This window comes from Solea solea, chromosome 16, assembly GCF_958295425.1.
Source record: "Solea solea chromosome 16, fSolSol10.1, whole genome shotgun sequence".
Lineage (NCBI taxonomy): Eukaryota > Metazoa > Chordata > Actinopteri > Pleuronectiformes > Soleidae > Solea > Solea solea.
Window position 1 is genome coordinate 9,957,343 of NC_081149.1, and position 24,207 is coordinate 9,981,549.

Consider the following 24,207-nt stretch of genomic DNA (forward strand, 5'->3'; position numbering starts at 1 on the left):
TATTTATCTCTTTTGTGTTAACGGATCACTCTGTGTCTCGCCATGGTGCAGATTATGTGCGGCATTATGCTGCAGGTAGCTCTGCAGCGGCAGATTAAACAAATGAGGCAGAATTGCAATGAGTCACATGCCCATAGGTTGACAATAGATTGATGTCGCAGGTTAAGAAAACCCATATTGTTCCTTCGGTGTGACAAGGATTTGCATAATGCAACCATGAACGCAAAAAGTCTCTCAAAATGAGGCACTGACATGATTTATTCTGGCAGACCCTCAGAATCATTTTGCGTGAATTAGATGTGAGTTGTTTTTTTTTAAATCTGTGTTCCTTGAGATGAGCCCTGATTACCACACACACAACAATTTAGGGTTGATTAGACTTCCTTTCACTGACATCCACATGACAACATCCATCTTTGTCCACAGTTCTTTATTTTCACTGCATTTGCCGCCTAATCAATCAAAGCCTGGCTTCCCATGAGTGCAAGTCAAACTACACCAGTAATTAAAAGTGCGGCAATCAGGGGGAAGTGACAGCTATCTTGTTTTTACATCTTCACAATCACCAGCACAAAGTTTCTGTCCATTATACATATTAATCAAAGCTGCTAATGAGTGAGAACCTAAATGCTGCTACTGTTGCTGCTATTAATGGTAATGACTTTTTTCCCTCGTTGTTTTCCCTCTCGTTTTCTTCTTCTTCTCTCTGCTAATAGTGTCATTATTTCCCCTTCAGTGGCAAACTTCGAATTAGTTGGACACTGAGTGCATTGGGATGTTGTACAAGTGTCTTGTGATCACAGCAACCTTGGAGACATTGTTTGCAGGTTGAAATCCAACATTATCCACTTAATTTCCTCGGGTTTTTGCGGAAAAGTGCGTCACGTTTGACTGGATGTGTACATATACTGTCTATGCTGCTGCACCTGTTTTCTCTTATGTTTGTGCAATCACCTGAAAGCAAACATGGGCTGGGGCACGTTTTGGTGTGTGATCAATTTACTCACATTTTGTAAACCTCAGTTGTTCCACCCTGATGATTGGTTGTCTACAGTGTGAGCTATAAGCTCAGGTGATACTGTAACTTAATTTTTTATCAAATAGGCTGATATTGATTTTTTTTTATTTAACTCATTGAGGAAATATGATAAATGGTGAAACTGATGCGAGTTTGGACACAGCCAACTGATCTCCATGTAGGAAAAATATATTCTGAGTAACATTTAAACAAAGTCGAGTTTTTCCTATTGGGATTTCTATCTAATTGAATGCACAAAAGAAACAAAGACATTTTAACTGTGCATGTGCATGTGCATGTGCATGTGCATGTGCATGTGCATGTGCATGTGCATGTGCATGTGCATGTGCATGTGCATGTGCATGTGCATGTGCATGTGCATGCGTGCATGTGTGTGTGTGTGAATGTGAGAAAGAATGAGACTCTGAGAAGCTGAGTGGTGCTTCATTTTCTTCACCACCTACCCTCTCACAGTTTAATTTCATCTGCTGACCAAAGTAAAGGTCAGCTGTGCGCAAAGAGGATGACGCAAGCCGTTCACTATAACAGTTTATCTGTGTGTGTATGTATATGTGTGTGCGTGTGCGCTGCAGCAGCTTCACCACCAGCGATGCCTCTGGCTGCAAACTCTTGGAAAGAAAATGAAGAGCAGCAAGAACGTGAGCGCTGGGAGATACTCATGTTTCATTAATGAAGCACGTCATACTCTATGTGTGTGTGTGTGTTGTTTGTTACATCTTTAGGACCTTTTCTGGTACAAATACTAACCTTGTCAGGACCTGTAGTCCTCATGGAGACCAAAACCCGGTCCGAATGAGGCAGAACCTTATTTCTGAGTAAGTGGTTATGTGGGTTAGATTAGGCATTAACTGGTTATGGTTAAGGTCATGGATAACATTTTGTAAGAAGAACAGTTATGCAAAACTTTATGTGTGTGTGTTTACGTGTGTGTGTGTGTGAGAGAGTGTGAGAAGATGCAAGGTCACGATTGCCTTTAATTAAAAGGAGAATGTGTTAAACAAATGTAGGGCAATCACTGACACACAGTTGTGCGGCGTCCGTGTTAGTTTACTACTAATCAGCACTGATGAGGGGCAGAGCACGCCACATGTGCCGCGCCGAGCTGAAGAAGTGACTGATGAGTCAGTACCTGTTCGAAGCATCAGTCATCGTTACTGAATATGATTGCGGCATCAGTCACGCCAACATCTCCTGATATTATTCCTCCACAGTGGGACGATGAAGCTGTCAGCTCCTCTGTCAGTCTATTCCTGCTCACCTGTGAGTCACGTCCAATCATCGAATCAGTGACAACCTCTGATTCCTTGCTGGTTCATACACTCACTGACCTCCCAGCCACCGGTCTGTCTGTCTGTCTGTCTGTCTGTCTTTCTGTCTGTCCTCAGGCAGGATTGCATTATTATACACACGAGCTGGGCAAGAAAGTATTGTACAGTAAGTGCTCTGAACGTTTTAACCCTTGGTGCTCACGTGGCACAGATCTGTGCCGCAGGTGCACCCTCTGTAAATTGCCATGGGAAGAATACACAACTCCTTATATGGACATCCTGGGGGGGGGGGGGGGGTGTTTATAGGTCACATAAGAGGCTTTACAAAATGCGTTTTTTTTCGTGTTCTTATATGTTGTTGAGTCAAAGTGGTGATTCTTTTCATATACAATTTTTAGTAGTGATATAAAGTAGCAAAAATTATGCAGAAATCACAACATTTACTGTTTTTTTCTTTCATTTTTGTTCATAAAAACAAGCTAAGTGAACTTTGACCTGTGACATACACTGCCTGGCCAAAAAAAAAGTCGCCACCTAAAAAAAAGGGTCACATCGTTGGACCGCCTTTAGCTTTGATTACAGCACTCATTCACTGTGGCATTGTTTCCATAAACTACTGCAATGTCACAAGATTTATTTCCGTCCAGTGTTGCATTCATTTTTCACCATGTCACCTAGTATTGATGATGGAAGAGTCGGGCCACTGAGCAAAGCCTTGTCCAGCACATCCCAAAGATTCTCAATGGGGTTAAGGTCTGGACTCTGTGGTGGCCAATCCATGTGTGAAAATGAAGTCCAATGCTCCCTGAACCACTCTTTCACAATTTGAGCCTGATGAATCCTTGCCCATGTCATCAGGGAAGAAAAAAATGCATTGATGGAATAATCTGGTGATTCATTATATTCAGGTAGTCAGCTGACCTCATTCTTTGGGCACATAATGTTGCTGAACCCCTTACCTATTTGCTTAGTTAAATCCAGGTGGCCAGGCAGTGTATTTCCAAATTTAAAACATTCAATTAGATTTTAAACATTTTGAGTACTTTTTGCCCAGGTGTTTTTTATAAAGTTGGTCAATATATATATAGACATATACATATACATATACATATATACAGTATATATTTATCTGAGACAATCTAAGACACTCAATATTGCACATTCTTATGGCCTCTGTATATACTGTGCATTTAAACATAGTAATGGGAAAAAAGCCTATTTAAGTCATATTGCACTTAAAGGTAGGTTGGGAGATCATTTTCTGGAGCATTTTTTTGCCGTATTGCTTAAAATCCTCTTCACACTCCGATTCTAACCAATTAATTAATGCATTGACACAAAAATTAGAAATGCCAGTCAGCTGTGGAACTGGCCGGTCTGTAAAAACACCATCTTCCTGCACTAATCGCACATGCTCAGAAGACGGCACCAGAGCTTATGCTAGCTTGCTAAATCCAACGAGACAGTTGCAGCAACATTATGGCAGAAAAGGTGCCAACAAGAGGTGTTGGTCGCAAAGGAAATACATATTTTTGGGGAAAGCTGCCAAGAAAAAGGCTGATGCACAGCGATCCAAGACCAGAGTGAACATCGGTGCTGCGTTTGAGCAGTGGTGACAGAAAGGGCTGCAAAGTGACGCCATGGTGGTATCCAAAAAATATTAGCGTCCCCGAGAGGTACTGAAAGTTAGCGATGCTGTGCAGTGCTCATGAATCAGTGTTCTATTCTTGAGCTCTGGAGCTGTAGCTTCAGAGGGGAGTCTGAAGAAAGGGGCTTGGAGTCTACTCTAACTGATATTCCAGGATCTCCAACCCTGCCTTTTGGTCAGAGTGTTGTCTCCTTGTATTGTTTGTTTTCGTCACCACTCATTTGCCTTTGCTGCACATCCATGCCACAAAATCTCCTCCCGTACAGCTTAAGAGCTTTGGTGGCATCACAATAATTCCCATGATGCCACGCTGCTCTGCACGAGGCTCCTTGTTGCAGAAATGTTATAATGTGCATTTAAAATAGCTTAATTTAACACAATATAACTAATCCCGTCTCTCATTGAAACTCGTATTGCTTTTTAATCCTTCAGTCTCGCTTGGAGTAGAAACAAACAGTGACGTTTAACCTCTGAGGCTGCAGTGTGTGCGCGAGCGTCTTGCCAGAAACGTCTACGCAGAATAAACAGGAGACGGCTGTGTCCTTATCCTTTAGCTGTCGAGCTGCTACATTTCAAATTCCCTTTTTGAGATAGCAGAGGCTCAACGTGCTGTATGCTCATTTGTAAACACCGCGAGTACCAGAGCAAACACTGCACCGAACATATGAATCATGATGTTTATTCCTTTTCAAAGCCAAGTTGACCACTCGTCCAATCTTCCCCCACCCAAAATTTAGTTTATGTGTCTCCGGTGTTTTGTCACAGCACTCCCTAATCCCCTGAAGTCCACTCCCCTGTTCTTGGAGAGACAGAGAAATCATGTCACTTGTGGCCTCATATAATGAATGCACTTTGTTTCTGACAAGGATACGCCTCAGCCTTGAGATTGTCCTCATGTGTCTTTGATTCGTCTTTGTTTGATTTATCAAGTATGTCCACTGTTGACATCTGTCCCCGCTTGATGACATGTTGCTTTCCTTTCGTGTGAAGGCCGAGAGAAAACCGAGGAGGGATGAAAAACAACAGTAAGACAATAACTTCAACCCCCGCCGCCGCTACATCTATAAACAATGTACATGTGACAGCAATATAAATGGCTTTTTGTCTCTATTTCTCTGTCTGCCCTTATTGTATGTTTATTTCGGTGCCCGGATTATTGCACCGCATTTCTTCCTGAGTGGGTGAAGTTGAAACAGTAATGGTATGTTGTATTCGCAGCTGCTGAAGAACTAACGCTTTATGTTTCCGTCAGCCTCTGTCAGCGACAGGCCGAATCCTATGCCGTACGTGTGTGTGTGCGCGCGCCTGTGCGTATTTTACCAACCCATGATTACCTGCTTTTCTTAGAGCGACAGAACATTTAATCAGCTCTATTTTTGCAATTGGATTCCCCCTGACAGCTGCTTTTGTCATTATTTGTTTTGCTTCGATAATCGCCTGCCTTCCGCCTCTAGATACAGAAGGTGTGAAAATTGCATATATTTATAACAAGAAACAGGAGGCGGGTGTGTGTACTTGTATTTACATCTCTATGAGCTCCAAAAAAACCCATTAAAACCTATCTTTGTGGGGACGTTTTGTCAGACCCCCACAACTTTAAAGGGCTCTTTAAAGGGTTAAGACCTAGTTTTAGGGATAGGGCTAGAATTGGGTTAAAAGGGTAAGGGACTCAGGAATGCATAATGTCAATGATGTGTCCTCACTAAGATATAAAAAACTTTGTGTGCATGCATACGTGTGTGTGTGTGCACTTTGGTTGGCGTGTGTGTAGAGTGTGAGCTCAGCAGGATTAAATGATGTTTTGCACAGGATTTACGAGGGAACTGGTAAATGCAGTTTACGCTCACTGGCTACTTCATTACTTACACCTAAGGCACACATAATAAAGTGGCCGAAGTGGCACCCGCTGTGCTCTTCTGCTGCTTCAAGGTTTGACATGCCGAGCGTTCAGAGACGGTATTCCACATATTATACAAGCAGCCATGTGACTGGCCGATTAATACATTTAATAAAACAGGTGCATCTAATAAAGTGGCAGGTGAATTTGTCTTTTTGTTTAATTGTCATCTAGGTTTGTGTTTCTGTTTCTAGTATTATTTGAAGAAAGAAAGCAAAATACAAAAACAGAGAACAGAATGAATCCAGCCAGGGCGTGCAGCAGAGGAAATAAGAGTTATCCTAAAGCGAATTGACAAACAAACTCCAAACACAGCGTAGCGTGCTGGTTGTACACACGAACAAACAAAGATATTTTCCCACTTTGGAACCCATTTTCAAAAAAATGCTCCCAAAACACAGTTGTAGCATTGTAATGATCAAAAATGGTTGTTTTTATTTTTTGGTAGAGCCACACGGAATTGACTGTAAGTTCCAGGAAAGTTGTAAAATTGGTCAGATTAGACTGAACACAATGACCCAGTTTTCAGCGAACGGTAAAGTTCTTTGAACTATAGATGGGATCAGCCAGGGAATCTTGAGTCTGTGCAACACAGTCCTGCACTATGTGGACTGAAAGTGAATCATGTGCGATAACGACTTTATGACATGTTTACATCCAGTTCCCGAAATTCCAAACCCAGGAGTTCTGAAATACGCTGACTGAGATTGAGTTTTCAGTTAATGCTACAAACACTACACATATTTTACATGTCGTAAACACGATTAAAATTCAGTAGCAGAATGAAACTTTAACTAAGCTGCTCACACTAGAGGATATTGCGCTCCTCACTCACAGCTGTCAAAGAGATTCTCATCCACAACAAAGCACACTCCATTTGTAATCCGCTGCAAAAGGCAGCGCAGATGAAAGAAGAGGAACACGACGTCCAGTTCAGCAGCTCCATGCTCTCTTTACTTCTCTCATTCTCTCTGTCTCTCTGTATTGACGTTACAGCTCTTTGTTCACCTGGCCCAGCACAGGAGGCACAGAGGCAGTTAGTGGTGACACCATGAGATGTAACTAGCTGGGGATGTTCGGAAAAATGCAAGTGGACATTTAATACACAGGAACACAAGCAAAGCCCCCGTGGGGTTTGTGCAGACTCGCAAATCATGACGTTGGGTACTGATTTCTGAAATGACCACATTTACACCAGGCCTTAATTGCACGTCAATTTACTGCCTTAGAAAGTCTGCATTATGGCCAAGCTGAGTCAGAGCAGCACAGAAATGAAGCATCTTCAATAAGCCACTTCTCTTGCAGCAGCTTCTCCACGTCCTCAGATATTTCTCTATAATCCAATCAGGTAAGATGAGTGTAAACAGAACCTTCTAAGCACAGCTTTAATCTCCAGCGATGTCAAAACAGGAGCTGGAGAAGAGAGGAAAAGGGAATAGACAGTCGCTCCCTTGCTTCTATCTCGTACAAGTCAGAGACATCGGTATGAAGACCTCGACAGGAAGTCGTAGGCAGGCAGGGACAGACAGAAAGAGAGCAGGAATATTAAGAGAGACAGTGTGAAGGTCTACAACAATGTCAGAGGCAGGAAACAGAGACAGAAAAAATAATGAGAGAAAAGGGGGAAGATGGGAGCGTTTAACGACGCTCTCCAGCGCTGGCAAAGTCTCAGCTTGAAAGGACTTGTCGTGCTCTGACTCACAGCAGATGGGCAGCGCTGTCAAGTGTTAATAGAGGTACGAAGCAGCCACTGTTGACGGTGAAACTCAACCGCCTCAACATCCAAATCGAAGATCAAGAAGCCGGCTGTTGTTTTCCTGTCAGAAATACGCCATACAGTACAACAAACATACATCATACATCTGTTCCACTGCTTGTTAATGCAAATAGTGCTTGAGCCAAACACATGGCAGCAGCTCAAGCACTAAGCCACGCGGATAATATGAGGAGGTTCAAACCGAGTATCACAACGAATAAGAGAGGAGATTTAATTGACTTTGAACCTGAGTATTTTTTTCGCACACAGACATCTCTGGGCTTTTTGGAGGGGAATGGACCAAAGTAGAGAAAATATCCAATGAGCAGCAGTTCTCTGAGCAAAAGTACCTTGCTGATGCTCGGGGTCAGAGGAGAACGGCCAGACTGGCAACACTGACAGCCTAATAACCACTTATCACAACCAAGGTGGGCAGAAGACCATCTCTGAATGCACACCACGTCAAACCTTCAAGAAGATGGGCTGGAAGACCACACTGGATGTCACCTCTGCCACTTTATTAGGTGGACGATGTATAAAGATAAGTTTCTGTCATTCATTCATTGTAAAAACATCAGTGAGTTCAGCAGCACGGGTGTAAGAGAGCATTTCTAGCCAAAGGTCGCGTATCGCTGTTGTCATTTACTTGCATCTGCTCCAACTGGGTCTTATCTGCTATGTAACACATTCTAGCAGGAAGTGAGACTTTGGGAAACGATGCGCCCACATTCACATACTGATCAGTTCTTGCTGCCTCAGAACCACTTGCTTTATCTTGTTCATCACCAACCGGACCAACTGCGAACCAGAACAAGAGGCCACACCAGGCCGAACAGACCACAAATACCAAGGTATAGGTACTGCACTGAAAATCAAGCTTTTTATTTGATTTATTATTTCTTTAAGAGTACCAAACCAAAGCAAGGCTCAGCAGAACCTTAAGGTATTATGCTTACTAAATACCTGACCTAGCATATTTCATCATTATGTGTCAGCAGCAACACCTGCATTTAGTGCAACACTGACAGATGCGATCAGATATTATCTGCAACCTGAGTGAGTAAATAACATTCATTCATTCATTTCCTACTGCATTATCCTCCAAATGAGGGTCACACGGGGGGGCTGGAGCCAGTCCCAGCTGACAAAGGGCGAAAGGCCAAGTATAGGTCACCGGTCCAACACAGAGACAAATAACATTCACTCTTACACTTAAGGTCAATTTGTGTCCAATTAACCTAATCTGCATATTTTTGGACAGTGCAAGGAAGTCCTGGGACTCGGAGACACTGCATGTACACATGGGGAGAGCATGCAACGCCCGCACAGAAAGACCCTTGGTCGACGTGGGCTCCGCACTGGTGACTTTTTTGTCGTGACGCCACATTACTAGCCACTGTACCACCACGTGGCTCGATTTAAGAAGTTAATGTTCATTTTTTAGCATAGTATATATGATATAGAGTGTTTGGTGTCTTTCATTTGATATTTTTTTGGTTAAAAATGTCAGTACTTTTTTCCTCTCTTGTTTTTTATGTAGCTGTGTATGATTACATAAAAGCCCTGGCTTTCTCTCCCTCCAGCACTGCCATTACATGCTATTTATATTGTGGCTGTGATTTGAGTATCATTTTGTGCACAGTCGTGTGTGTGGACAGAGGGTGGTGTATTATGCAAGGCCGCCACCACCGATTCTTGCCATTAAACTGTGGGTTATTAAGGAGCTGCCTGCTATTTGTGAACACAGTCTGACTTCAGCTGTAGAACAACACCAACGTGACCAGTTGCATTTGTGCTGACCATGTGACCGTATGCATACATCAAAAAGGACTGGGAGCGATTTGTAAAGATCTTTTATTGAGGTATGTGGCCGACCAATGACTCTAGGCTCAGGAAACGTACAAACACAGACATTTTGAGACCTCAGCGGTGCAATTTGTGGTTTTACATAAAAACTAGGTGGAACGCGAGATAACAAATGTGTACATGGATAAAAGTATGAATCCAGTTTTGCTCTGAAGATGTTAATGCCACTGTAGACAAAGCATCCGAGGGAGGTTGTCTGATGGTGGAGTGAAATTGCAAGAATGAGACAGCAGTCGCTAGGAAGAATCACCTTAGCAGAAGGGCAAAGTATTCGGATGACACAAAAAATAAACTGCCGCCTTTATTACAAGGAGAAAATCTTATTTGTACACAAGCAAAGTCAAATTTTGACCTAAGTGGAATCATTTCAGCTCCACAATTTCCTCTAAAAGCAGAAATATGAGTTCAATTATTTAACGACTTCCCTAATATTTTTGCCATCTTCCACAAGCAGAAGTGAGTACTTCTCCTCCCAGGGAAAGACATTTGTATAATAAAAAATAAATAATGCATGTATGAATCACCACACGTCTAAAACCGTCACACACGTTCCTTCGTGCGTGAAAAACAAAATGCCTTCGCTTCGCTTCATGTCAAAAATGGACCAGTCACATCAATAACAGAGAGGCCAAACGTGGAGCGTAAGATGGAGCTGACAGGCTGACATTTGATCAATGATGACTCGTGAACCCACGGGTACAACACTACCTGCACACACACACACTGACTCATAACTGCGCTCGTGTTGTTCCTCTCGTTGCTCTCACTGCACACCACCCCCCCTCCTCGTTTTTGTTTTTCACATTTTCTCCTCCAAGCTGCCAAGGAAACTTGTACTCCTTGTCGTGGTCAGAGAGCCACCCATTATGTTATTGTTTTGTTTTTTTTTCTCCTGGCAGACAGGCTTCAGTTTTATTTCCCTGCTGTTTGAACTCCAGTGAACACGTTAGAATGCTGAACAACACTTTACTGCTGCTCTCGGCAGAAGCTTCCTTTATGTGTAAATGGGAAAAAAGCTCCTGCTACTGGTAAATGCTGCAGTTGGAGGGACGTCGACAGTGTTTTCTCGGTGGTCACAATCATTCGGCAAAAAAAGGGCGGACCGCCCTTGAAGAAAGTCTCATCTCCTCTCCCTTTCAACTTTGTTGAAAACAAGCCAAGAAAATGCCAAACCCTAAAAGATAAGGAAAGGTACATATTTAAAAAAAAAAATCCCAGAAGTTTAAATTTCTCTCAGTTTTAGAAGTGAAAAGCTAAAATTAATTGTATAATAACTTCCTTTCTATGGGACATGGGAGTCAAAAATGTTCAAGGCAGTAACGCATTTTTTTGCACCACATATTCATTGAAACTTTACACTTGAAAAGTTAGGATAAAAGTTTTGATTTCCTCTGAAAATAAGATCCTCACATCTTCTAACTTTCCATTGAAAATCGCCTTGTTTCTGTGCTCAGAAGTTGGCAAGTGCGGTTCTTCAGAAGATCCTTCCATCTAATTCTGCTCGTCTGTCACGAACAGGGGGGAAAAAAAGCAATCGTTCTCTGGCTGGCAGTCATTGTCCTTGGCCAGTATTGTGACCAGTTTGCATGAAGCTGATCTCAGCGTCCAGGCCACAGATCCTGACACGCGAACGCAGGGATGAGGCATACGGAGTGGGCAGAAACATGAAAAGGACACTGACGGAACCGTTGTGTTCCCATGACAAAGCACAGCCTCCTCCAAAAAAGAGTTGATGAGGACCAGCAAATTCTGGTCTCTGCTTTCTGCACTTGAAAAGATTCCTCTACAGCAGGACTACAGATACAGTGCAGTAATAAAGTCAGATCTTCTGCATAACTAACAACAAAACATCAAATCTAAAAACCAGTGTTGACTGGGGGCTGTGGCTCCTGATCTTTGCAGTAGTCCAGTCCTGTTTCTATGTTTGGTTTAAATCAGTTAAACTGTGGCTGTTGTCTTGCCGAGGCAAGGCGAGGCGAAGCGAGCGGGTGGGGTGGTGGTGGCCGATAGTTTGAAAATGGGTCTCTAGAGCAAGTGGATGATGAAAGGCAGGGATGAGGCTCAGATCTCCTCTATGGAGTCAGCTGGGACCAGTCCCTTCTTCTTCCCACTGCTCAGCTTCAGAAACACCTCGCCGTCTTCTTGCTTCCCCACACAGATCTGACGGGAGGAGGCACATTCATTAATTTTCAAGAACATTGGTAGATACTGAGGGCAATGCCAGCCAGCATATTAAATCTGGCAGAGAATGTGATGTGACGAGACACACTAATCATTACCTTAAATGTGCAAATGTGAAGGATTATTAGCAGTTCTATTAAAACAGCAGCATAATCACTAAAACAGCACGACAGACATTCTTGTACCTGAGATTCCCTGACGGCCATATGTCCTCGTTCTCGACTGCAGGGAACGTTCTGGATGACACGCCACACCCTCTCTCCCGGTCGGACCCGCTGCACAAAATTGGCGGGGAAGAAACCAACTCTGTCGCCGCTCTTTCCCTGGAAAAAACGCAGGGCGCACAGTACAGTAATCAGCGGAGATCTACTCGAAATGATCTAGTTCATTTGTTTTGACAAGACTGTAGAGGATGGAAGCTTAATGACAAATGTTAGTTGTTTTTTTATAAATCATTTTCATCCAGTGTGAGCAGCAACGAGGGAAACAGCACTTTTCGTCACATAGGAATATTACTAATAACTGTTTTGAAAACAAACAAGAAATTGTCTAGTTTTAGTGTCAGATGAAGGTCCAATGGTGAGACTGCAGATGCTAAGAAACAGAGGACTACGCCGCTCACATCTACCTTTTCCAAGTTTGTAGAGAACTAGATGGTGTCCTTCAACAGACTATAGAGATGTAATTGTTAACAAGCTGTTTATCATGTGCAATTAGTCGAAACTTTGTGTTTCAACTACGATTATTGCCCCCAAAGCGATTACAGAAACAAAACAAGGCAATCAGAGTTGATCCATTCACGTAACAAGCCTCTGTCGGCCTCTGTTGGTCATATTGGCAAGTGCGGAAAACACAAACAGACAAACAGGGCCACTAAAAACAATACTTTACCCCACTCCGTGAGATGAAGTAAAAATTTAAACAAAATGGGGGCCTTTATTCTGAAAATAATGCTTTTAATGTTGTAATGGCATTTGACTTCCTGTCCCGCTTGTCATCCCGGAAAAAATAGAACATTCAGTGGAATCCCTGGGTTAAACACGCAGCATGAGTAAAGATATATACAATATACAATCATTTAAGTGAAATAAATTCCATATTTTTCAAGTTCAAGTCAATGAGTGATCGTTTGAATAGTCGTGCTTTCAGTTTCTACCCAAATAATTGTAATTATTAATTATTAATTAATCGAGCAGCCCTATACTCTGCAGAAACATCAATCAAGGGCACCATTTTGGCCAACGACAGAATCTCCTGAAAGAGGGAACCAGACCCAATCGGGTTTTTCCCCCTGGTGCGCTAGGGTCGGCCTAAATGGGAACATGATTTACAAAAAACGTAACCTTGAAACTAGCGACTTAAATCAAGTGAAAAGTACAGTAGGCTCTTTTTCCCATAGACTTCTCCTCAAACTGACTTATGTTTGCCCCCTGGTGGCTAACTTCTACAGTAGCTGTCCTATACTTCCTGGGCTTCACATTTCAAACATAAACATATTTTTAATTTTTCATATTTCATATGCAGTCAGTGGTCTTGTCACTGTGGCCTTGTTAAAGCCTCATCTTGTAAAGGCAGTGATGAACTAACCTCTTCTCTTTGTGAGTGTCTATTTGGTGGCAGAGAAAACTTGCACACATGACATTTACAGTAACTTTAGCAAACACTCACACATTGAAAGCAGATTTCTGCTGACATTAGAAGTCCTTTTTTCTCCCTGACCTCATATCAGAATTACTCTTGAAACTGCTGGCTCTGACTCTGGCAGTTTGAGCGGCTGCCTATCATTAAGTTATACACTCCTCTTACACAGTGCAGGGACGACTATTACGAGTCAGTGACCCGTCAAAATGGCCGTGAAAGGTTTTATTTCAAAAGTAAAAATGTGCTTTAAAGGGAAATTTGAGCCGTCAGCTTATGCCCATATTTGTGGTGAAATAATGGAGCTTGAGCAAACATCATTATGCAGCCATATTTCATTATTCATCACCCCGCACCTCAGGTGTTGATGTGTTTATTGAAGCGATTCCCAAACTATACATAATTTAAAGCTTCCTTGGGACGCCAGTACATTTGATTAATGGTAAAATGACTGCTGGTTCACTTTAGGCTACAAACACTGGACCACTGTTAGAAGGTAGGCAGACTCTGCACAGCAGTACGAGTGCATCTTCATTACATTTGTGCGTGACACACACTCACACAGATGCACGTTTATTTCCACTGGGAGTAAGTGACGCTCACTGAAGACTCATTAAAAACCTCTTTGAGGTTGCGAGACTAGTCAGGATCATTATGTTGAACTCTTTTAGTTAATTTTCTGGGGAAATTGTGTTCTATTTCGGTCTGTGGCTGCTTTCATGTTTGTCACGAGCGAATATGGAGCAGGTGTTGTGAATTAAAGGCAAAGATGACAAAGATGTGAATGAACAAATGCTCAATCATGAAAATCTGTACATTTGAATACACAGTTATAATAACGCACAGATGCTTGCAAAAACGTGTATCATACCCACCTTCCACCACTCCTCGTTCGAGTCGTCCGTGACCTGAACCCGATCACCGGGACTGAAGGAGATAAGACAAGAGAGAGAGAGGATGAAAAACAGGACAGACGGGGACATGATTGAGCTGGAGAGGAGGGAGGAGAGTTTCAGGGGAGAGTGAGCAGGAAAAAAAAAAGATGACATGATCTGACTCAAGTGGTAGTGGCCACAGTCACAAAAGGTGTGGAGAGGTTCAACGGGGGATGAGTCTCTGCAGACAAGACCGGGGCAGCTGATAGCAAAGTCATGAGGTCTACATGATGTATGACTCTGTGGTGCTTTCTGCCATAATGAAGGCTGCACCTGAGCTGTCGCCAACCTGGCCTGCATGCTAATCATGCTGCAACACACACACACACACACATAGAGCTATTCTTGTTAGGACTCTGCATCTGAATCCATTCCATGAGACAGCTTAAGCAAAACCTTATCACCAACCTTAACCATAACCGGTATACACTTACACTAACGTTGAACTTCTGCACGTCACATTTCAGTCCTATCTTTAACCAATAAATAAAAGTCTGTGTTTTTGACAGAAAAAGGTCCCAGAGAGGTAACAAAATGAGTACACACACATACACACACACACACACACACACAGGTTTGTGCAGCCATTCTTCTGAGGACACTGCACTGACTTTCTTCACACATTCCACTACACTTGTGTACAGTTTTATTTAGTATTACAGTTTTCATTATATTCTATTCTACCTCATTAGATTTTTTAACTTGTTTATAGCACAATAATTTCACCGACAATGTACCTTGCACAATCTCATGTGACAAATAAAGGAATCTCGAATGTTGACCTGCATTCATTTGGACAGATTAAACAAAGAGTTGACCACTGACATTAACCAGTTCCTCTGAAATTAAGTTAAGTGCCTCACTAGGACCAGGTTTTGACGACTACAGATCCTGACAAGGTTAGTACTTGTGCCGAAAAAGTTCCTAATTTTGGTAACAGATACAAGTGCACACACGCACTCTCTACCCACTGTCCTAGATATACAGTGAGAAGATGCTGCCCCAATTGCACTTCTGTATGTTGCATCCGCACACAGTTTCCATATAGTTACAAAAACTTCCCAACTAGGATACGACCCATATATACATATTTCTTAATTACTCTGCTCACTAAAGATTGTCCCAAGAGTCCAATTAAATACTGTAATGTAAAGACTCTTAACCTGAATTACACACACGCGTGTCTTTTTAGGTCTCTGCTGTCCAGGAGTCAGACTTGAGTCCTTATTTTCAGAACTTTTTGTTGTTGTTTTGGCCAGTTGAATTTGGCATATGAGATAGAAGCGTGATTATTAATGATAAATAAACTGATATACCACCTTTTAAACACAAGTACTTTGACAGCAAATAAATGCAGGATACTCAGTGACAGAAACAAGAGACACACAACGACAAAGCCACGTTTCAAAAACATAAAAAACTAAAAGCAAATGAGAGATAAAAGAAGACAACATCACATAAAACCCGAGTAAGAGCATGAAATAAATAAATAACAAAATGAATAAAATGTAATGAAAGCAAAAGATCAAGGGACAACATCAAATTAAAAAGCCTGCACAAATGGAATATAAGAAGTAATTTAGAAAAATTCCTTGCATCTGAGAGCTTTATTTTGTCTGGTAAGTCATTCGAAAGCGGGGGAAGGAAAAAAAAAAAAGTTAAAAGACCAAATAAACTCCAAACAGAAGATAGCAAGAGCGAATGCAAGCGGACGAGTAAATTACACCATATTTCTTTTATATTTTTGGGAGACTGGTAGTATGCATATGAATGGAAAAATAATAAAATATAAAAAGAGCATTTTAGGGCTTCCAAAATGTTGGTTCTGCGTGGATTAAAGGCCAAATCATACAGGACTCTTTGCAGATTCTCCCAAGCTTGCTCTCGTGCGTACGGCATCACAGTAAATGAAGTCAGCCAATGACGACTTGAGGCTTGACAAGGACTCAGACATTTCTCACTCTCGAAAGTCTCTCACAAGAGTGTGAATGGTGTCTGTAAGTTGACCATGCGCTGGGCAGATAATGGCTCCGGCTCTTTCAAAGGATAAGTAGCATAGGTAATGGGAGGATGGAAACATGTCGAGTGAATTACAATGATTTTTGGACACATTCTGGCCTCTGCCTTATTAATATTGTAGAGTTTTATGCTTTGCAGTCCACACTGGTCAAACTGTGATACGTCACGTTTTAGACAGACACACATTATGCTGTCAGTGGCTCATACACACTGTATTATGCAGTCAGTTAGCGGCACAGATGGCTGTTAACACATGTTAATAAATCAGTGGATCTACCTTGGTGAAAGCTGTCCCTTATCACACACACACACATGCCCTGCCTCATTTTTGACTGCTCTGTCCCTCTTTTCTTCACGTGTTGTAGAGCTTTTTTCACACTTTGCTTTCTGTGTCTGCTTCCTCCTCCCTGCCTACGGTAATCTTCAGTTCCGTGCCGTATCCTCTCATGCCTGTCCCCTCTTTCATCTCTCAGTTGTTCAGTGTCTTTTATCCTCTCCCCTGCTGGGAACGCAGCTCAGTCACTAGCTTTATGTGGTGGGGGACAAGTGACGAGCTATGAGTTTATAATTAGGCATCCTTAAGGGCACCCCGACACCCTCCTCTGCAGATGCTGGGGACATTTATATCCTGCAGGAACAGCAGCCCGGGCAAAACACGGGGAAGGACGGAAATACAGACAAAGCGCACGTGCACAATAGAGAGAAAACAAACAAAACAACACACATGGATATGAAAAGGCTTGCATGTTGGCGGTTTGTTTGGCGTTGACTCACTGTAGTTCCAGGTCGTTCTGTTCCTGAGGCAAAAACCTGTAGAGTGCTACATAGGTGTGGATGGAGTGAACTTCAATGCGCTTGGGCACCTGGACACAGGGAGGCGGAGGCAGTGAGACAGAAGTACATGCTCGAGGAGGACAGACAACGAAATGTGACAGTGTGTACAGAGCGGGTACCTTCTCCTCTGCAGGAGTCTGAGCCTGGCCGCAGCTCTCGTCCTCCTCCTTCTCCATTTCGGTGACAGGGACGGCTGCATCTGGAGGTGGTGAGAAATCTTCTTAGCACTCGCACATGCGTGTCATTTTATTTCCACGAGAAGGCACAGTAAATCTCTCACACGCAGACAGACGCGCAACATATGCACGGACACACACATAAGCACGGGCACGGGGCAGATATGCATAGGCACACAGGTGGAGACACAGACACACGGCAGTGTTTACCCCCTGTCTCCTGAGTTATCTCTTCCTCCATGCTGCACTGTCTCTGCTGCCTCTCCTCACCTCCCTCATCCTTATCAAAGCAGAGGGAAAAAGTAAAAAATCAACAACAGGTTGTCAGAGAAGGAGTAAAACCCTTCCTGCTCTGCATGCTGTTAGTTCAGGGAGATTTACCCACGGGTTCAACATTTCAACGAGGGAACTCATAACGCCATTAAAACACCTTGGTTTAAAGCTGCTGTCGGCGAATGCAATTTGAAGTCAATCTTCTGAAAATCAGCACTTATATAAACACAAGGTAAAAAAATACTGAAATACTAAAAAGGAGGGGTGGTCACATGTGTTTTTGCACCTAACAATAACAATTTCTCCACGAGTTTAGGGTTCTGATGGCCCACTCTCTCCTCCCTGCATCCTGTCATGAATGCATTTGATTAAGGAGACACCTGTTGACTCACAAACACTTCCAACTTCTAAATGGACAAAGTGCTGTGAGATTCACGTCAGTGAGCAAACTCTCTAGATCAGTGACGGCTGTCACAATAAAGAGAAATAAAGTAACACGGGTTTAAACTGAAGTACTTCACTGACAGCAGCTTTAGGTCGGTTATGAAAACACTAGAATCACTGCCGCGCGTGGGCGAAGGTGCACCGGAGCACGCTTCTGACACTGCACTCACACGTACGCGGTCTACGCTTTCACTGTGAATGGGCCCGTGTTATAGGTCCAGTGTGTAGTAAGTAGTGACCTCTATTGGTGAGACTGCAGATTGCAGCAAACGTAGGACTCTTCCTGTCTCCCGTCCCTTTCCCAAGTGCGTCAGGGAACTATACAGTGGCCATCACGTACCAGAAAGAATAAAAACACTCCTTCACAACTCTCTCTGCTTTGACTTTACTGGTTTATGCATGCCATTTACGTGGGCTGAGTCATTCTCCCCTCGTTTCCATCATAAGCTTCCACTGCAGAATGACAAATGCAGGTCCATTCAGGCTGCTGAAAAGACATGTCAGCTCAAGAAGGCAGTCTCTGTAAAGGGAGGCCTTTGCCTAGTACATTTAAAAGGCTTATAAGATTTGTTTTAATTCACAGCAATTACAAAATTCAACAAGCTAGTGGTGTAGTGTGGTCTACTGTAATGACACCTGTCAAATGTAAGCGGCATGGGTTGCCAGACAACCAATTACCGACAAAAACAGAACGCACAAGATTCATTTTATTATATTTAATTAGCTGTCTAATGAAAATGACTGATGTTCCCACCTTTTATTGGGAAAAACAAATTGTTTGTGTGCAAGTTCTGTCAAAAACATCCATATACAGTGGTATGTCTGCAGCCTTTAGGATGAAAAGAGCCACATTTGTCCCCTCTCCACCCAAATAAAATGAATCTGGAGCCACATAACCTGTTTGACCCATGAAAATTAAGATAAAAACATATGCTATATACTGTATGTAAAATAATGATTTTTCTGAAATCTACAAAAAGAAAACTGTTGACATGTTGTTGCCTTCCTTCCTTTCAGTGTCCTTCCTTTGTGGAAAATGAACCCACTTTGAAATAAATAAAGCAACATTTGGGATTTTATGTAGTTTATAGCATTAGTATGTGGATCCAAAGATGGACAGGATTCCAAATGTGTACTTCTTCATTCATTTAAGTGTCGGCAATGGCTTCCCAGACTTCAGACACAAGTGTGTGGAGGATTTTTAATAGCACATTTGACGTGGACATCGGCTGTGACGCACCAAATATTAAAGCGTGCCTTGATCTCTTAATAAGAGATGTTCACTGTGAAAGAAAGAAGAGAGCTGAAGAGCCACGTGGACACAAACATTCTTAAAGGTAGGATATCATTAATTTTAACATACTGGACCTTTAAGGCAAACTCTCTCGGTTATTTTCTCTTTTGCTGGAGAGATTGTTTTCGCTTGTTCTGTCAGACACCACATCATCATCATCATCATCATCATCATCAACCCTTGCTACACATTTCCATGACACCGACTGCTCTGTTGACTCTCGCAAGCTGATTCCAGTTGGACACGCCCACCGCCGAGCGTCAAAGTGACACGTGCGTACGTGCGAGTGCAGTGCGCGGACACCCGAACACACCGAGTGACGCGTGCTTAGACTATCTGTCGTATCAATACTTCACCAGTAAGTTGATTTGTGCTGCAAAAAACTTTGTGTCTCTTAATCACACTGTGTCCAACTCTCATGATGTCATACCAGGCTGCATGTCGGTGACTCTGACAAACTGGAGCGGCTCATCTGTCCCAAAGATGTCCCGTAACGCAAGGCGGCATACACAGGGTCGACACGCGTCCGCACGGCCTCTGAAACCACACACACACACACACAGACACATATGCATAAGACTAACACGGCTGTAAAATCTCTCATCGTGATTATTGTGCTTGTGCCAATCTGCAGGGACCAGACGGTCTAAATATAACTGTAGTAACTACGCGAGTCCAGGACCAGTGACCCACTTTGGATGCGAGGACAGCAGCCAGAAGTTAAGGAGACATCAAGAAATCCCGGTCAATTAACACACTCACACGCCGCAGTGATTGGCAAGTGATGTGTCGGGGTTTTAATAGCTGCAATATTCTGTATCTGGAGATCTCGCCGAGTCGAAAGGGAATGAGAGATGAGACTTAAAATATGGAAATCCTTCACAAAGCCTTCACTGGTACATTTCGTGTAGATGGAAAGTGCTCGGTGCTGACGGAGGAATCGGAATTTTCTGCTGCCCTTTTTTTTCTTTTTTTTTTCTTTCCCTGTCCATCCAAGTCAATGCACCCTGAAAGGAGTTCAGAACGATTTCTCTGCACGGGCAGATGTTTGTGTTTGTGTCTAGGAGGAGGAAATCATAACAACTGGCAGTTTCACATTGACGTCAGTGCCTCGAAGCTCATGCTGGAAAGATGAAGAAAAATTAAAGGAGACATATTATACCCTATTTCTCCAAGTTAAAATAGTTCCCTGGTGTCCTAATGAACATGTCTGTGACATGCTCTGGTCAAAATACCATAAGGATGAAGCACCATAGCAGTTCAATAACCCTGCCAAAACCGCCCCTTTTAGAACGCTCCGGTCATGGAGGACGTACTGAACAAATATTTTTAATTAGGACGTGTCAGAATGGTCAGTTATGAGCTCTATGTGACCTTTTCTTAAAAATCTGTGTGTTTGTATGTCGGTGAAATACGGTCGCTGACTAAATACGGCGATGATTTTGCATAATATGTCCCCTTTAAAGAGCAACGCCAAAAGATTCTGCACTGAGAAGTGTTTTGTGCAAACAGTATTTAGTGGCGACACAGCTCATTTCTTCTTTAAATTGACTGTAGCGATTACATTTCTGCAAAGAGCAAGGCAAGAGAGTAATCGAGGCTGTGCTGTGGATATAATTATTTTTCTTTACACACACGCTGACCTTCAGCTTTGTTTGTTGGTGCAGAGAAAAGCGTTTTATGGGTGATAGGCTTCATGTCTTATAAACCTCTGTTAACCATTGCCCCCCCCCCCCCATGTGTGATTAGAGCCTCTTTTGATGCAGTGAATTAAGGTGCGTTCGGATTTTTAACCTTTTAATATTGTACCTAATCCCTTCTTAGCTAAATAGAGGAATTACTTTGTGTGCGTGTGCCAAATATCGCTTCACACTTTGATATCTTTTAACGCTACAGTGTGTAACTTTTGAAAACTGACCTACAGTGAACAATATTTGATAATAATACATTAGGTTATATTTATCACATTATAAATTCAACATTTGATTATATATATATAAGCTTGTCTGGTGTTTTAATTACAATTGTCTACATGTTATTTAGATTTTTGCTGTCTGTTTTTGTTATTTAACCATCCTACCTACCTACCTACCTACCCCATCCATCCTTCCTTCCTACGTGTCTGTCTATCCTATCTACCCATCCCATCCATCCTACCTACCAACCTACCTACCTATCCCATCCATCCATCCATCCTACCTCCATCTTTCCTTCCTACCTACGTGTCTGTCTGTCTATTCCATCCACCCATCCCATCCATCCTACCTACCTACCTAGCTACCTACCTACCTATCCCATCCATCCATTCTACCTCCATCCTTTCCTTCATACCTGTCTGTCTCATTCATCCATCCATCCATCCTACCTATCCCGTCCATCCTTCCTACCAACTTCCCCATCCATCCATCCTACCTCCACCCTTCCTTCCTACATGTCTGTCTCATCCATCCATCCATCCTACCTACGTTATACCTTAGAATAACCTTTGCCACCTGACATTGAACTTACATAAAATAGGAGCTCTGTATTATTTTCTAACCTAGTAACGAGGACACGTTGCAGTGTGTCAGAATCAGAATCAGAATCAGAAGAGCTTTATTGCCAAGTACGATTTGCACATACAAGGAATTTGTTCTGGTGTCATTGGTGCATAACAAGCATACAAAATTTTAATATACACAGTATATAAATGTTTTTTTTAAAAAGATGAAAAGAGCACTACAGAAAGAGCAGTACAGCTGGGCAGAAGTGAGTAACAGTGAAATATTCACCAGGTGCAAAAGTTCACAGTAATGACGTTAATGTAACGCATAAAAAAGATGTAATGATAATGTGACATGTAGAGGCAGAGGAGGAGTGTGAGGAGTCAGAGTGTCAGGGGGGGGCTCCGGGCCTTGTTGATAAGGCTAGTAGCAGACGGGAAAAAACTGTTCTTGTGGCGTGAGGTTCTGGTCCTGATGGACCGCAGCCTCCTGCCAGAGGGGAGTGACTCAGTTTGGCTGAGTCACTCCCCTGCCAAACTGTTAGTTTGGCAGGCTGCAGACTCAGCTGGCCCTGGCTGAGTCCCAGGCACCGTGGTGCTGAGCTCGAGGTGATGACAGAGCTGTAGGTTAATTGGATCCTGATTCATGGGTAGTACAAGGAAGTCACAGCCCGAGGTGCTAACCCTGATTCAGCGAGGCATCACAGTATTATACACAGTTATGTGAGGTGAAGGACTGCGTCACCTTCACACGATGATGATCTGTGTAGGTGAGGTGGGGTGAGGCCAAAAAACAAGCTTCCAGTCAGAGGAAGAACAAATTCAGATACACTAAGACTGATTGGACTGTGTTTTAGTAGCAGGGTCATATGAGAAGAAACAATAAATGACAAGGACATTTCAGCAATGTGGTGTCTTGTTTATGAGCGATCAGCAAATAGGTAGCATTTCAGTGTTTACCGAGCCTTAAATATGCTGCAGCGCCAGCCAGTGAATTACTACCTTCCATTGGTCTGACTGTACAGTGCAAGCCATAAACAAGGATATAAAGAAAACATAAACATTAGAACTTTATAAATATTTATTCACATACTTTCAGGGTGCAGACCGTCCATCAGCCTCGCAGAGAAGCTGAATTTGTTCTTCCTCATTCTCTTTTTTCCACTTCACGCTCCTCGGGGTGTCAGGCGGGACGGAGACAGTTCGGGTTTTATTACGGCACACACACAAGCACACAAAAGTCTAAAAATAAACCAAAAGGCTAGACAAGAGCGACAGAGACGAAACAAAAGCACAAAAAAAAAAAAAAAAATGCCTTCACTCGTACACACTCGCAGACACACATGGGCACTCTAAGTATCCTCACCTTGGCTTGGCTGAACTTCCTTGACGACAGCCAGTTGGTCATTGACGAGCATCGGCGAGCTGAAGTTTCGCTTGAACACTCCAGCCTAATGGAGGAGAGCAGAGAGACACACACAGTCATCCAATCATACGCTGAACTGATGAAGGAACTGTTTCCATGTAGTGGTTTTAGAACATTAATGGAGGACAAATTAGGACGGCGCTTGCACATGTTGCAACCAATTCTGCTATCAAGTTACAAATGAAAGTGTTAGCTCTGTTTGCTGCTAATTGGGAACAATGAATTCACTCAGGCACTTATGTGTATGCACACAAGCACAGACTTATGTGTGTGTGTGTGTGTGTGTGTGTCCACATGGATAGAATTTCACACTGAATTAAGCACAGTAAGTGTTTCGGCTGAGATATCAGTTTGTCTTTGAATTGACTTGCAAATGAGCCACTCACTTTGTCACATTATGTTGAAGAAGAGACAAACATTGTTCAGATCAAAAGGTAATAAAAGGGCACATTTTGATCGGATAACGATGCCCAGATTCTGGTCCGATGACATTTTATCTCCTCGCTGACCTTATCATCTCCACACCTCTCCGTCTTTCTCTCTTTGTGCTCGTGAGCCAGTTTTAAAAGAGTGCTCTTAAACTTTTTTCCAAGAGGCTCTCAGAAGGTCTGGCCTCTTGTTGAATGCTAATGTCCTCTGCTCGAGGATAAACACAAAACCAGGCTCTGAAATCCCTCCCAATTATCTGCCGACAGCTATGCTCAATCCTGTCGAAATTTAAAACTCCCCACTTCCATAATGAAAGTCTAAGGCAGTGTGTATTTACAATAAATTGCCTTCAGAAGCAAAATATACATATATATAGACTTAATAATGTTTATACTATAGATGTATTGATGGTATTAAATGTAAATATAAGGCATCTTGGATATGTATTATGTGTTTTATACACTGCAAATTAGTTCATTAATTTCGGAACTATGAATGAGACGAAACCACTTTTTTTTTGTGTCCAATACCGGTGTCACAGACTTTAGTTTCAACCAATACCGATATTAGTCCGATACAGTCATGTTAGACCACTTATGAAC

General features: G+C 42.6%; 1 protein-coding gene across 2 annotated transcripts in view; it reads right to left on the reverse strand.

Moving 5' to 3' along the window:
- Window positions 1-9,414: 9,414 nt before the first annotated feature.
- The window catches only part of LOC131476067 (SH3 and cysteine-rich domain-containing protein 2-like), a 30,563-nt gene continuing 15,770 nt past the window's right edge, over window positions 9,415-24,207 (reverse strand). The window contains exons 4-11 of one of the 2 annotated variants that reach the window (XM_058654536.1): window positions 23,117-23,201; window positions 19,699-19,805; window positions 17,468-17,537; window positions 17,201-17,280; window positions 17,022-17,110; window positions 14,169-14,220; window positions 11,841-11,978; window positions 9,415-11,634 (exon numbers count right to left, since the gene is read on the reverse strand). In XM_058654536.1, the coding sequence (XP_058510519.1) occupies window positions 11,536-11,634; window positions 11,841-11,978; window positions 14,169-14,220; window positions 17,022-17,110; window positions 17,201-17,280; window positions 17,468-17,537; window positions 19,699-19,805; window positions 23,117-23,201 (720 nt within the window). In that variant the 3' untranslated portion in view covers window positions 9,415-11,535. The remainder of the gene's footprint in view (window positions 11,635-11,840; window positions 11,979-14,168; window positions 14,221-17,021; window positions 17,111-17,200; window positions 17,281-17,467; window positions 17,538-19,698; window positions 19,806-23,116; window positions 23,202-24,207) is intronic. The other variant, XM_058654537.1, reaches the window with a different exon arrangement.